Source organism: Protomyctophum parallelum (genome assembly GCF_964188405.1).
Source record: "Protomyctophum parallelum genome assembly, chromosome: 19".
Taxonomy (NCBI): domain Eukaryota; kingdom Metazoa; phylum Chordata; class Actinopteri; order Myctophiformes; family Myctophidae; genus Protomyctophum; species Protomyctophum parallelum.
In genome coordinates this window covers 18,903,234-18,917,890 of record NC_139717.1, presented here as the reverse complement: position 1 = coordinate 18,917,890, position 14,657 = coordinate 18,903,234, and the positions used below count along the sequence as shown (strand labels likewise).

The 14,657-nt window shown below is 46.1% G+C and overlaps 1 protein-coding gene across 1 annotated transcript in view; it reads right to left on the bottom strand.

Moving 5' to 3' along the window:
* The window catches only part of LOC310876814 (serine/threonine-protein kinase PAK 6-like), a 45,761-nt gene that overhangs the window by 10,632 nt on the left and 20,472 nt on the right, over positions 1-14,657 (bottom strand). The window contains exons 2-6 of the mRNA XM_083790468.1: positions 10,952-11,256; positions 5,406-5,681; positions 4,736-4,895; positions 3,528-3,793; positions 1,259-2,062 (exon numbers count right to left, since the gene is read on the bottom strand). Of these exons, the coding sequence (XP_083646594.1) occupies positions 1,259-2,062; positions 3,528-3,793; positions 4,736-4,895; positions 5,406-5,681; positions 10,952-11,185 (1,740 nt within the window). The 5' untranslated portion in view covers positions 11,186-11,256. The remainder of the gene's footprint in view (positions 1-1,258; positions 2,063-3,527; positions 3,794-4,735; positions 4,896-5,405; positions 5,682-10,951; positions 11,257-14,657) is intronic.

Below are 14,657 nucleotides of genomic sequence, written 5' to 3'. Positions count from 1 at the left end.
TTCCTTCCATGGAGCACCATGTGAGCAACATGGCGGCGCCCTTACGGTCTTCGCGTCCCGTCCTCTTTAGACAGTCCTTGGTTGGTCACCAATGAAGCTCTGAGAAGGAAGAGAAGTGTTCACGTGACTGGGCTCCCATGACACTTTCATGGGAACCAAACTCACACCGGAAGTGTGATGAATACATGGCAGTGAATGGAGCCGGCTGGACCAGCTTATAACAAGCAATATTTATGAACAATTGAGACCTTTGGGTCTCAATTTGAGTACCTTGGTATGTTCAGAAAGGTACTTAGATACCATACCTCTTTAAAAATTACACAGTGTACACATCGAAAAGCAACACAGCAGACAATAATGTGTTACATTACATTGTTACATGTCTTCTGTTATTTTCCAGAAGTGATTACTTTACAAAAGGTCTCAGTCATTCATAAATAATGTTTGTTCATGAGCTGGTCACTGAGCTATCATTGACTCCAGTGAATTCTGCCAACCGGGTAGTTTGGCTCCCATGAAAGCGTCCATGAAAGTGTCATGGCGCAGCCCAGTCACGTGACCACTTCTCTTCCTTCTCAAAGCTTCCTGGTCAGAGGGCTCTTCATCTTCTTTCGCGCATTTCTCTGGCTCTGGCGCCACAATCTCCCCTAGAGCAGCTACCCCTTCCATCGTTAAAGAGCAGCCCCTCCCTGTCTAACCTCGTTAAAGAGCAGCCCCTCCCTGTCTAACCTCGTTAAAGAGCAGCTCCCCTCCCTGTCTAACCTCGTTAAAGAGCAGCCCCTCCCTGTCTAACCTCGTTAAAGAGCAGCCCCTCCCTGTCTAACCTCGTTAAAGAGCAGCTCCTCCCTGTCTAACCTCGTTAAAGAGCAGCCCCTCCCTGTCTAACCTCGTTAAAGAGCAGCCCCTCCCTGTCTAACCTCGTTAAAGAGCTGCCCCTCCCTGTCTAACCTCGTTAAACAGCAGCCCCTCCCTGTCTAACCTCGTTAAAGAGCAGCCCCTCCCTGTCTAACCTCGTTAAAGAGCAGCCCCTCCCTGTCTAACCTCGTTAAAGAGCAGCCCCTCCCTGTCTAACCTCGTTAAAGAGCAGCTCCTCCCTGTCTAACCTCGTTAAAGAGCAGCCCCTCCCTGTCTAACCTCGTTAAAGAGCAGCCCCTCCCTGTCTAACCTCGTTAAAGAGCAGCCCCTCCCTGTCTAACCTCGTTAAACAGCAGCCCCTCCCTGTCTAACCTCGTTAAAGAGCAGCCCCTCCCTGTCTAACCTCGTTAAAGAGCAGCTCCCGCCGCTGCTGTTTCTTCAGGTCCATCATCTTCACGGCCACCTGGCGGCCACTCTGCTTCTCCCGGGCGATGCAGACCACCCCCGTGGACCCCTCACCGATCTTCACAAAGTTCTCCAGGCTCGTCCGGGGGTCCCCCTTGTCCACCACCATCTGCAGCGCCGCCTTGAACTGCTCGTGGGTCACCTTGACGGGAGGGTCCCCCGCAGCGGGGGTCTTCTCCGGGGGCCTGGAGGTCTGCTCTGGAGGTTTGGAGGTGTCGTCCGGAGGTCTGGCTGTGTGGTCTGTGGGTCTGGAGAGCGGATCTGTAGGTCTGGATGTGTGGTCTGTGGGTCTGGGGATCTGGTCTGAAGGTCTGGATGTGTGGTCTGTGGGTCTGGGGATCTGGTCTGAAGGTCTAGATGTGTGGTCTGTGGGTCTGGATGTGTGGTCTGTGGGTCTGGATGTGTGGTCTGTGGGTCTGGATGTGTGGTCTGTGGGTCTGGGGGTCTGGTCTGACAGTCTAGAGAGCTGGTCGGAGGTTCTGGGGGTCTGGGTGGATCTGGCCGCCATCGACGCAGAGCAGGTGGATGAGCCAGTGGGGGAGGGGCGCAACGTGGGGGAGGGGCTGGGCGGTTTGTTGTTGGGGGCGGAGCTGTGAGGCTGGGGGGCGGGGTGCGTCAGGATGGGAGAGATTCCGGCGGCGAAGGTGGAGGTGGAGGAGGAGGAGCGCGGTGGAGGTCGCCCTACGATGGGACTGCTGGTGCCGTTGGGGAGAGGAAGATCACCGGGTGTCATGGAGGACATCTGAGGGACAGAGACATTATAAGGACGTCTGAGGGACACAGACAGAGACGTTATGGAGACATCTGAAGGACAGAGACGTTATGGAGACATCTGAGGGAGACAGAGACATTATGGAGACATCTGAGGGAGACAGAGATGTTATGGAGACATCTGAGGGAGACAGAGACGTTATGGAGACATCTGAGGGACAGAGACATTATGGAGACATCTGAGGGAGACAGAGATGTTATGGAGACATCTGAGGGACAGAGACATTATGGAGACATCTAAGAGACAGAGACATTATGGAGACATCTGAGGGAGACAGACAGAGACCTTATGGAGACATGTGAGAGACAGAGACATTATGGAGACATCTGAGAGACAGAGACGTTATGGAGACATCTGAGGGACAGACATTATGGAGACATCTGAGAGACAGAGACGTTATAAGGACATCTGAGGGACAGAGACGTTATGGAGACATCTGAGAGACGGAGACGTTATGGAGACATCTGAGAGACAGAGACGTTATGGAGACATCTGAGAGACAGAGACGTTATGGAGACATCTGAGAGACGGAGACGTTATGGAGACATCTGAGGGACAGAGACGTTATGGAGACATCTGAGAGACAGAGACGTTATGGAGACATCTGAGAGACGGAGACGTTATGGAGACATCTGAGGGACAGAGACGTTATGGAGACATCTGAGGCACAGAGACATTATAAGGACATCTGAGGGACACAGACAGAGACGTTATGGAGACATCTGAGGCACAGAGACATTATAAGGACATCTGAGGGACACAGACAGAGATGTTATGGAGACATCTGAGGGACACAGACAGAGATGTTATGGAGACATCTGAGGGACACAGACAGAGACGTTATGGAGACATCTGAGGGACAGAGACAGAGACGTTATGGAGACATCTGAGGGACACAGACAGAGACGTTATGGAGACATCTGAGGGACACAGACAGAGACGTTATGGAGACATCTGAGGGACACAGACAGAGACGTTATGGAGACATCTGAGAGACAGAGACAGAGACGTTATGAATAGGGACAATATAATCGGGAGCATATCGGAATCAGCCATATTGGCCATAAAATGCCATATCGGTATCGGATTGGTCTCAAAATAATACAGATTATTCTGCGATATTGATGACGCAATAATAATGTGACCGTCAATTGAATACTTTATTAACAGGCTTTGGGCCAAGCCCCTATAGGGCCTAGGCTTGTTTCCATTGTGGTCCTCTGTATATATCGGCATCGGTCAGAATCGGTATCGGCAGATATGACCCTGCAAATAATCGGAGATCAGATATCGGTCATAATTTCATAACATGCACCCCTAGTTATGAAGACATCTACAGAGATGAAATTGAAGACATGTGAGGGACAGAGACTGTATGGAAGACATCTGAGGGACAGAGACGTTATGGAGGAAAATAACGATCTGCATTCCTCACCTTCAGGTCGTAAGTGGAGTGCGGCCTCCTGCCGCCGCTGCCGGCGGCGTTCCGGGACGCAGAGGTCAAGAGATCGGGCAGTTGATTGACAGGTGGCCTGACGGCCCTGGCGGCGTTGAGCCGTTGGGCGTTGGTCTCCAGAGTCTGCAGGTTGTTGTAGTAACAGGAGGCGGGACGCTGCTGTTGTGGTTGTTGTTGTTGTTGCTGCTGCCGGGACATTCTGTCTGTCACGCTGACGCTACCGCTCATCCCGCCGTGGGCGTGGCCTGTCATGACGACGACATTTTACGATTAATGGCATTGGTGGAAAAAGTATACTCACAGTATTTTTGTAGTCTTAGAGGCTTCTTAGGACTCCATTTTTCGTCACCGCTAAACCCCTTATCCCTAAACTTATTTGCCTATTTCTTTTTTTATATTTTGAAAAACATTTTTGAATAGTTCAACTAGCCAATCTACATTGGAACTTTGTGAGCTTGCAGACTGGCCATTTTAACTATTCAGAAATGTTTTGCAAAATAGTAAAGAAAAAGGCAAAGAGGTTTAGGGATAAGGGGTTTAGCGGTGACGAAAATGGAGCCCTTAGTCTTCATTTGAACAGCACATTCTGACACAAAGGGCTGTATTTTGCGTGTCTTAAGTACCAGGTCTTATTCCCTAACTTGAGTAAACTAAAGACCTGGAGGCGTGATCAATGCTCTTTTGCCACTCAGAATAGCCAAATGGCATTGATCACGCCTCCAGGTCTTTAGTTTACTCAAGTTAGGGAATAAGACCTGGTACTTAAGACACGCAAAATACAGCCCAAAGGGTCTAGATGGGACGAGACGTCGTTTTAAGGTCAACCACACCTGGTGTGGTTGACCTTAAAACGGTTTTGTCCCAAGGAGTCCCTACCGTTGTGGTTTGGGCTTTAGTCTTGTCTTTTGAATGCACCATTTAATTTTAGTCTTATTTTTAGTCATCTGAAATTGTTTAGTCTTAGTCTAGTCTTAGTCGACTAAATATCAAACACCTTAGCCTTTTAGTCTTAATTAGTCAACAAAGTTAACACTGCTCAAAAACACTTTGCGATGCAACACATTGTGAGCTTGTAGACGAACTTGTACATAACATGATGAACGGAGAAGCAAATTGTGCAAAAAATCATTGCCGATTATCAAATTGTTGTGATTTAGGCGATTATGAAATAATGTTGACAGGCCTACTGTGGGTGTGTTGTCCGGACACGCTGGCGTTGCTCTGTGGGCCCCTAGGGGCCCCCGACGTCCTCATCTCATAGGTGGAGGTGGCCCTCGTAAGAGCTCTGCTGTCCGGGACCGGGGTGGTCCTCGGTGCCAGTTTAGGGCTCCCACTCTCGCTGCGTACCTGTTAGAGGTGAAAACTGGTTAATCAGACTAATCAAATGAATTGATGATAAAATAAAATAAAGGGAAAAATAACTGTTTGATTTTAACAAAACAAAAAAACATTTCTGAATATTGTAATATTTAAGAACTTAAATATACAAATAAATAACTGACAATGTCTTACCAAAATTAGTGGAAAACCGATCAGCTATGGGACTATTCATTTTTGGCCGAATCATTCGTTCATAGATGATATATATTTCCCCTATTTTTCGTAGTGATTGTTCTATATTGTTTAACAATAGAACAATCGCTATGAAAAATAGTATCAATAAATAATCGCATTCCCCTACTAGTAATACCTGTCGTATCCTGTCCTGCCAGTTGGTGCCGCCCTCGCTCCTCTTGCGGTGGCAATAAATAATCGCATTCCCCTACTAGTAATACCTGTCGTATCCTGTCCTGCCAGTAGGTGGCACCCTCACTCCTCTTGCGGTGGCAATAAATAATCGCATTACCCTAGTAATACCTGTCGTATCCTGTCCTGCCAGTAGGTGCCGCCCTCGCTCCTCTTGCGGTGGCGGCTGTGGTGGTGGTGGTGTTGGTCGCTGAGCTCCATGTACTGGTACTCTGCCCCGCCCCCCTCGGCCATGTCGGCCAGGCGGCCCATGGACTGAGCGCGGCGGCGCGCCGACGGGCTGCTCCTCCGCAGGGTGTTGGAGCCGCTGACCGACACGCGCGTCATCTCCGCGATGACGTGCGAGATGTAGTCTCCGTGTCCGATGACGCTGCCCCGCACGATGCTCTGGAAGGAAAGGACAGGACACGAAGGGTCAGAGGCTGAGACCCGAGGCCGGAGTCTATACAAAATGTCTTTCTAAATCATGACATTTCTGGGGGGGAAAAACGCTATGTTTCTATTTCTATATCAGTGGTTCTCAAACTATTTCATGTCGAAGACCCCCAAAATTGTATGTAATTGGCCACCGACCCCCATCTGAAAATATGTTGTTCTATAGTAGGGACCCCCCAGGAGCAAATATATGAGTTAAAAATGTTTTGCTGCAAAATAATATATACTCTAGATTTGCACACGTTTTCACGATTAAAAAAAAATAGCAGATACAGCTTGGCTATAGTCAATAGCTAAAGTTTAAAATAATGGTTACGGATGAGTGTCATCTTTTATTATTCTGAATTCCCATAGACTTGTTTAAGGCTTTAAGGTTGAGGCATTCAGACAATTTAGTGTGACTCGGTTCCACGGATAAATATTGTGAGCTTGTAGATTGGCTATTTTCACAATATTCTTTCTTGCATTTTTCTTGGACAATTTGGCCAATGTTTGACAAGTTTTTATAGAATCGTTTGTTATTATGCAGTAATGGTAGCCTATTTTCTTTTACATTTTTTTGTATTAAAAAGGTCATTAAGTCCTTAAATGATCACTACAGTGTCATCTTGGGAGTAGGGCAACAAGCAGAGGGCTCAACAAAATAAATGTGTCAAAAAGTGCCACGCCGACCCTCATAACAATTTTCTCTGAGGTTCCGCCGCGTAATAATAACGCCCATGTGTGCGTCCTCGCCAGGCGCGTGCGTCACCACCATTCACTGTGAGTACGTCGCGACACACCCCCACTCTCACAGATAGGTGATTTCATCCCACCCTCCCCGTTCCCCCTACTGTACATGAACACAGGCGAAAAGTAGCCGATCTGCCTGAGCTAACGCAGCGCCGTCGTCGGCTGACTCGGGCAGAACAAATAATATGCGAGTAGGGCAACCTTAATGGTCAGCGACGATGGTCGGGCTCTAGTAGCTCTCTACTCGACGATGATGATGATGTATAGAGTGTCGCAGTCCCGCCCCCTTTCAGAAAGACGAGTGGCCCAGGAAATGATTCTCCATTCATTGTCTCGGTTACACCGCGGACAAAGCCAACTCGGATCGTGACAAATCATGACAATAATTACAATGTTTTGGGCCGATCAAATAATTAGTAATAAGAAAAACAAAACAAATAGTGTTGTATCCTGCCTTTATTTTCTTCTTTCAAATTATTTGATCGGCACAAAATATTGTGTTTGTTGTCATGACTTGTCACGATCCGAGTTGGCTTTGTCCGCGGCGTAACCGTCTTTATATAAATACTTTTTGAAAAGCCTATGGAGAAAATTAATGGAGAATCATTTCCTGGGCCACTCGTCGTTCTGAAAGGGGGCGGGACTGTGACGCTCTATTGACCCATGACGTGACGTCCCGTGGCCTTCTGATTGGTCCCTGACTGACTAACCAGCAGGCTCTTTCTGCCTTGTTCCGCCCCTGGTTCCGCCTTGTTTACGTTGAATTTGCTAGAACATCTTTTTTGGAAAGAAATTTAAACAAACTTGATATGCCCAGTCACCGTGCTGCACCCATGTGATGTTCCTTTTTACTGACACCAAGTTTAAAATAAGAATTGAATGCACAGAATATCAATACGAAGCAACTGAAAAACATGTCATTTCAACGGTAGTGGATGGATTTTTGTCCAACCACGAAACGGCAACCAATGGGTGCGAAGAGGGGCAGAACCACGGGCGGGACTTGACAAAGGGTGAATTGTGTGAGAAGCCCATGCAGCGTTAGGAGACATGGAAGCAGGTTGGAGTCCATACCATTCCAATGGAAGAGTGAACATGCCTCTGAGCCAATCGTTGGCCCCATATGCATGGCCAAATATTTCAACTAATAATAGCCGTGAGCCACACAATTTTCCCAACATAGAAAACTAATATAGTGAAAAATACAAAACAGATAACCTTTTGTACGCAAATACGGTATTACAATATGACTCTGTTGATACAACGAAACAGCCTGCAGCTTCTGCTCTCTCTCTCTCTCTGTGCGTGCGTGCGTGCGTGCAAACAAAAACAGGCTCTTCTAGTTGAATGCGGTGGCAGACCTACATACACATGTGACATGACATTCAATGACTTCCTGCAACAACACCACACAGCTTACATTACACATGTCATATTACATTACTTGTCGGGCGGGAAAACCCATATCTCCACATCTCAAAACGTTATGTTCTTTTTCATGAAATGAATGGCCTCCTTTGACGTGAAAAGCTGTGAAAATATAGCCGAGCCACAAGTGTGCGACGCATTTCGTTATTATGAGCATGTAGCTCGGCTATAGAGGGTATATGCACATGCATAAAGTGAGTGGCAAAGGCAAAGTGAGTTTAATGTTGTCAGTGGTGGAAAGTAACTAAGTACTTTTACTTATACTGTACTGTAAGTACAATTTTGAGGAACTTTACTTGAGTATTTCCAATTTCCAATACTTTTACTTCACTACAATCATTTGAAAACTTTAATTACTAGTTACTTTGGCCACTAGTTACTTTTAACTTCATCCCTAAACATTTCGGCCATTTGAAAATAGCAGATCTACAAGCTCACAATGCGTCGCAACGTCCACATTTTGAACTTGTGAAATGGCACATTCTGCACAATGAGTACTTTAAGTACATTTTGATGCCGATACTTTTGTACTTTTACTCAAGTACATTTTCAATTCCGTACTTTTACTTAAGTAAAACAATTGAGTACTTTTTCCACCACTGAATGTTGTTTAATGCAATCAGATCTGACTTTTCTGTTTGGATGTATGGACTGTCAAGGCCAGAAAGTCGGGTTTTTTGCCACTCAATAGGTCCCACATAACGTCCGGGTATGATGGCGATGTCACACGATACCCAATACACAATGTTTTAGAACATCAGTGAACATGGTTAATGCCGTGTGTTTCGTCAATATTGAACCGATGAAAAGTTCTAACAAGAGCTGGATCCATTGTATTGAGAACACAGGTTATTTTGTATTTTCATTTTCTAAAAAATAAAAGAATTGTCCCACTATTTGTCACACACATTGCTGTTATGTGAAATTTATTTTGCGCATTTGACCCATCTGTTGGAGCGGTGAGCCGCAGGGCCGAATCATTTGTATATAGTTGATCTGACCCTTGATGCTGAGTGGCAAACGGAGAGGTCCCATTTTTACAGTCTTTGGTATGACCGAGGCCAAGGGATGCAGTCTCAGGGCGGATTGACCTTCTGAAACACAAGGCCACACTGAGCTGGTATACAAACAGGACATGGCAGTAACGAGGTTTCCAGACGACAGAGACCATGTGTCATATTGCGTTACGCGAGGAGGAGGCATTGTTGTGGGTTTGTTGTACTCGGCACTATTAAAACTACAAAAGCAGGTTTCATTCCAGGTCTGTCGTTTTGGTGTCCGGCGGGAGGGGAGGGGGGGGGGGGTGGAGATGGGAGGAGGGGGCAGGGAGGGGTGGTCATCCCCACATTTATTTATGGGGCAGGTTCTTTGGTACCTACCGATACAGGATGCTCAATGAAGTACAGTAGTGGAAGGTGGGTTTGTTTCTAGAGCACGGCCTGAAGTGACACGCTATGAGCATAATTGTGCTATTTTTGAAAAGCCAACCAATGTATACAGGTCAAATAGAAAGAGAGCGGCACTCTTATCATCGTACATCATGACGTAAATTCTCCTTTCATTGTCAATGGGAATTTGTGTATTAAAGACGTGAAAATATACACAAATAGCTGAATATATAGCAGGGGCTAGCGCCCATAAAAAGAGAGAGAGAAAAACATTGTTATGCTTTAGATGTTGAAAAATAGCAGATCTACAAGCTCATGAGCTTGTACGTAGGTCTGCTTTTTTTAATCGGGAAAATGTGCCACAAATCTTTGAATATATATTCTTTCACAGCGAACGTTTTTAACTCAAATCTTTGCTTCTGGAACAACATATTTTCAGATGGGGGTCGGCGGCCAAATACATATAATTCTTGGGGTCCTTGACATGAAATAGTTTGAGAACCACTGACATAGAAACATTAACAGAAAACTATCAGGATTTAGAAGACATTTGTAGAATCATTCTCGGGTCTAAATGGGTTAAGTAAATGCATTGAGTTACTTTACACCACTGGAATTAAGGATCAAGGTTTCTCACAGCGTTTGTGTGTGTGTGTGTGTGTTGTGTGTGTGTGTGTGTGTGTGTGTGTGTGTGTGTGTGTGTGTGTGTGCTATTTATCCGGCTTGACAAGTTACTTTTAGACACATATCACATAGCTGCAGGGCGTGGATGTTCTTTTAAAGGACAATTTCACACGCTTTGTTGAACATAATCGCCGTCTCCATGGTAGACTCACACACACACACACACACACACACACACACACACACACACACACACACACACACACACACACACACACACACACACACACACACACACACGCACGCACGCATGCATGCAGACACACACACACACGCATGCATGCATGCTGCATGCATACACACCCACACACACACAGTTCGTCGGGTGCACAACGTAGGTGTGGATTTTCCCACGTGGCATTTACTGTCAACATTAAAAACGTGCAGTCAGCAACATTCACACGCACGCACGCACGCACATGATACGAGGAATACGACATAGACATATACTGTATTGTCTATGACACTGTTTCTTAATATCTGTCTGTCTGTCTGTCTGTCAGTTTTTCTTAGGTTTTCTGAGCTCAATTTCACCCCAAAAACCTGAACTTTTAACATTCAGTAGATTTTCTGTGTTTTTTTCTGGCTCAAACAAGTGCTCTGATTTCCCTGCTGTTTGTGATGTCACAGCCTGCAAATCCCATATAAATCAATGGGATTTGCCAGCAGATGTCACAGTTTTCACTGGTTTGCCAACCCCCAGAGAAAACTCCAGCTCACAGAAAACCCACTGAATGTTCAAAGTTCGGCTTGTGTGGGTGTAATCGAGGTCATAAAACCTCAAAGAAAAAAAAACTAAAAAGAAAACTAAATGAAAATGAATGCCATGAAACCTTTAAGCAGACCTACAAGCTCGTAGCGTGGCACTCGGCGCCGCGCTACGAGCTTGTACATCTGCTATTTTCCAATAGCTTAAAGTGTAACAAAATGCTTAAAGACACCAAAAGGCGTTCCCGTCCAGAATGGGTTTTAAATCCCCTCATTATATACCTTCTTGGGTCCCAGCTCCACGTCGGTGATCCTGGAGGGGTCCACCATGGGCCTGGGCCTCCGCAGGGTGTCTATGATGCTCTGCCACTGGGAGGGCAGGCCCACGTAGCAGCCGCGCAGCGGGTCGAAGGACGTGTGCACGCGGTGCTCGAAGTCTCGCGGCGTGGAGATGTCCGGCCGCCGCCGCCGCCGCTCCTGCTGCTGCTGCTGCTGCTGCTTCTTCCTGCGGAACATCCCGAGGCCGGCGGGGGGGGAGGGGAAGAAGAAGACGGCGCTCTGACGGCGGAGACGACACGCGGCGTCGGCTAGAGAGGGACGAGAGAGGAACGGTGGTGGAGGAGAAAAGGTTGGCTACTCAAATTCTGTACTTAAAGGACAACTTTTTTTTTTTTCAACCAAGGTTCATGGTTGTTATTAGAGAAAGTAAAAGATGAGTGTTCTTTTTTTTTCATTTGCTGCTTTCTTTCGTTTTAGGGATTTTAGCTGTTTTTGACAGGGGGGCGGGGGCATTCGAGCATGGGGCTAAATATGTAATTTTTTACAACATTTTATAGCGATTTCTTTTTTAATTATTTACTATAGTCCTAATAAACCCCTGGAAATTTCGTCTGGCCACAAAACATCACGAGATCTACTGAATGTGTCAAACTGACATTGAGCATATGACACACAGTGTGGCTTCCCCCCAGTAGGGTACCTTCACATTCAGTAGATCCTGTGATTAATTTGTGGCCAGATGTAATTTCCTGGGGTTTATTAGGGCTATAGTAAATAATAAAAAAATAAATCTCCATAATATTTTGTAAAAGAAATACATATTTAGCACCATGCTCGAATGCCCCCGCCCCCCTGTACAAAACAGCTAAAATCCATAAAACGAAAGAAAGCAGCAAATGGAAAAAAAATAACACTCATCTTTTACTTTCTCTAATAACAACCTAAAACATGAACCTTGGTTGAAAACACCTAAAGTTGTCCTTTAAGTAAAGGTGTCAATAGAGCAATATAGAACCACTCTGTCACGAGGAAAAGACTGTCGATGGCTTTGCGCCGGCGGAGCGGCCAGCAAAACAAAACTTTTAAATAAATAAATAAAATCAGTTCACTCTGAATATATATATATATTTCTGTCCTCACTTTTTATCCTCAATATGTATACTTTGCTCAGCCAATCGAATCATCGCTATATAGGGTGATCGGCCAATCAAATCATCGCTGATATTCACACAAAAACACACAAATCTGGGCAAAAGAAACTATTAGCGGTCCCAATCCTACCTTCAGCACAATGCCCAGGCCTCCAGCACGCCATCGTAGACACACACACACACACACACGAAAACAAAATACTCACTCAAAAACACTCCCGCCCCCACACACACAAACACACACACACACACACACACACACACAAAGAAAAAAAAACTCACATGCTAGATGCACGACACCAACACACGAACACGGACATACAAACACTCACGCCTGCCCGTGCACACACACACACACACACACACACACACACACACACACACACGTACAGGCATCAGCTCATGTTTCTTTGCCAATACATGTCCACCCGCGCACGCGATAGCACACGCACAGAAACACACTGGCCACAATCACTCCCGCCAACACTAAACAGATGGTCATCCAGTGGTCGTCCTCCATGTCTGGTGTAACAGCTGCGTAAGGTCCAGTTAGCTAATTAAGGTCTGGTTCAAGTCTATAGTTGAGGTCTATGTAGTTCAAGTTGAGTTAAAGTCTATTACGGTCTAGTTCAGACTGTGCTCTGTACAGAAGGCTAAGTGTGGTACGGCTTGACTCCTCAGTAAATAGTTGTTGTCTCTCCAGCTCCGCCTCCATGATCAAATACAAACGAACCTAACCAGCTCTCTACATATAACTCTATACTCTCTACACGTGATTGACACCTCCTCCCCTGAGGCCCCTGGGACAGAGGACATTTTGAGACCCACCACCCGGGGCCCTTACGGCCACGCGGGAAGCCGTGCGGGCGTTCGTTTTGGCCGAAACATGCCGCTTTGGCCGAAGCGGCAAAATCACCCTAATGAAACCAAATATACAACTAGAACTACTTGCGTGTTGCACACAAGTAGGCCTACTATTGCGCAAGCAGAGTGCGCAAGTACTGTCGACCGCTATACGAACTTTCAAATCTCAGCCTCTCTGTAAAACATTGAAATTAAATACTAAAGTCGGGTTATAACTGGCTGTCAATGGTGACGTAATTACGATATGTTTCAATATTGGTTGGGTAACAGGTAACGTATGTATGTATACATGTATGCAAGTTGTAAGTTGAAAGTACTATACTGTGGTCGGCTGGCTTTTTTATGCGTATGCTCGGATACTGGCTGTCGATGGTGACGTAATTAGGATATGTTTCAGTGTCGGGTGAATTAAAGGTAATGTCTGTATGTATACATGTATGTAATCTGAAACCTATATATTTATTACGTCACCATCAAAAGCCAGTTATAACCCAGCATTGAAGATACATATCTTAATTACGTCACCATCAACATCAGTATATATACCTCCGAGCAGACGCACATTCGCACCAGCACGACAACAATACTTGCGCGCTCTGCTTGCGCAAGTAATAACTAAACACAAATCTCACTCGAATTGGATTTACAATACTTTATCATAAGTAAAAGAAAGAACCCCATAGACTTGGATGCCATATGATCTTCAAAAGCCGGGTGTATGTGTTTGGTCCGAAAGGCATTATTCCGACACCCTTATTCCCCAAACCCTAACCTAACCTCACGGGGAATTAAGCCAAGGGTGAGTTGTAAGCGGCCACGCATGTGTCGGATCGACCAATGTATGCAGCCCACAAAAAACGCCCACAAAGACAGAAGCATGCACGCACACACACACACACACACACACGCCCGCCCGTGCACACACACACACACACACACACACACACACGTACAGGCATTAGCTCATGTTTCTTTGCCAATACATGTCCACCCGCGCACGCGATAGCACACGCACAGAAACGCACAGACCACAATCACTCCCGCCAACTCTAAACAGATGGTCATCCAGTGGTCGTCGTCCATGTCTGGTTTAACAGCTGCGTAAGGTCCAGTTAGCTAATGAAGGTCTGGTTCAAGTCTATAGTTGAGGTCTATGTAGTTCAAGTTGAGTTAAAGTCTATTACGGTCTAGTTCAGACTGTGCTCTGTACAGAAGGCTAAGTGTGGTACGGCTTGACTCCTCAGTAAATAGTTGTTGTCTCTCCAGCTCCGCCTCCATGATCAAATACAAACAAACCTAACCAGCTCTCTACCTATAACTCTATACTCTCTACACGTGATTGACACCTCCTCCCCTGAGGCCCCTGGGACAGAGGACATTTTGAGACCCACCCCCTGGGGCCCTTACGGCCACGCGGGAAGCCGTGCGGGCGTTAGTTTTGGCCGAAACATGCTGCTTTGGCCGAAGCGGCAAAATCACCCTAATGAAACCAAATATACAACTAAGAACGGCATTCTGTCGAGTGCCTCGAGCGCGCAAGTACTGTCGACCGCTATACGAACTTTCAAATCTCAGCCTCTCTGTAAAACATTGAAATTAAATACTAAAGTCGGGTTATAACTGGCTGTCAATGGTGACGTAACATTACGATATGTTTCAATATTGGTTGGGTAACAGATAACGTATGTACAGTG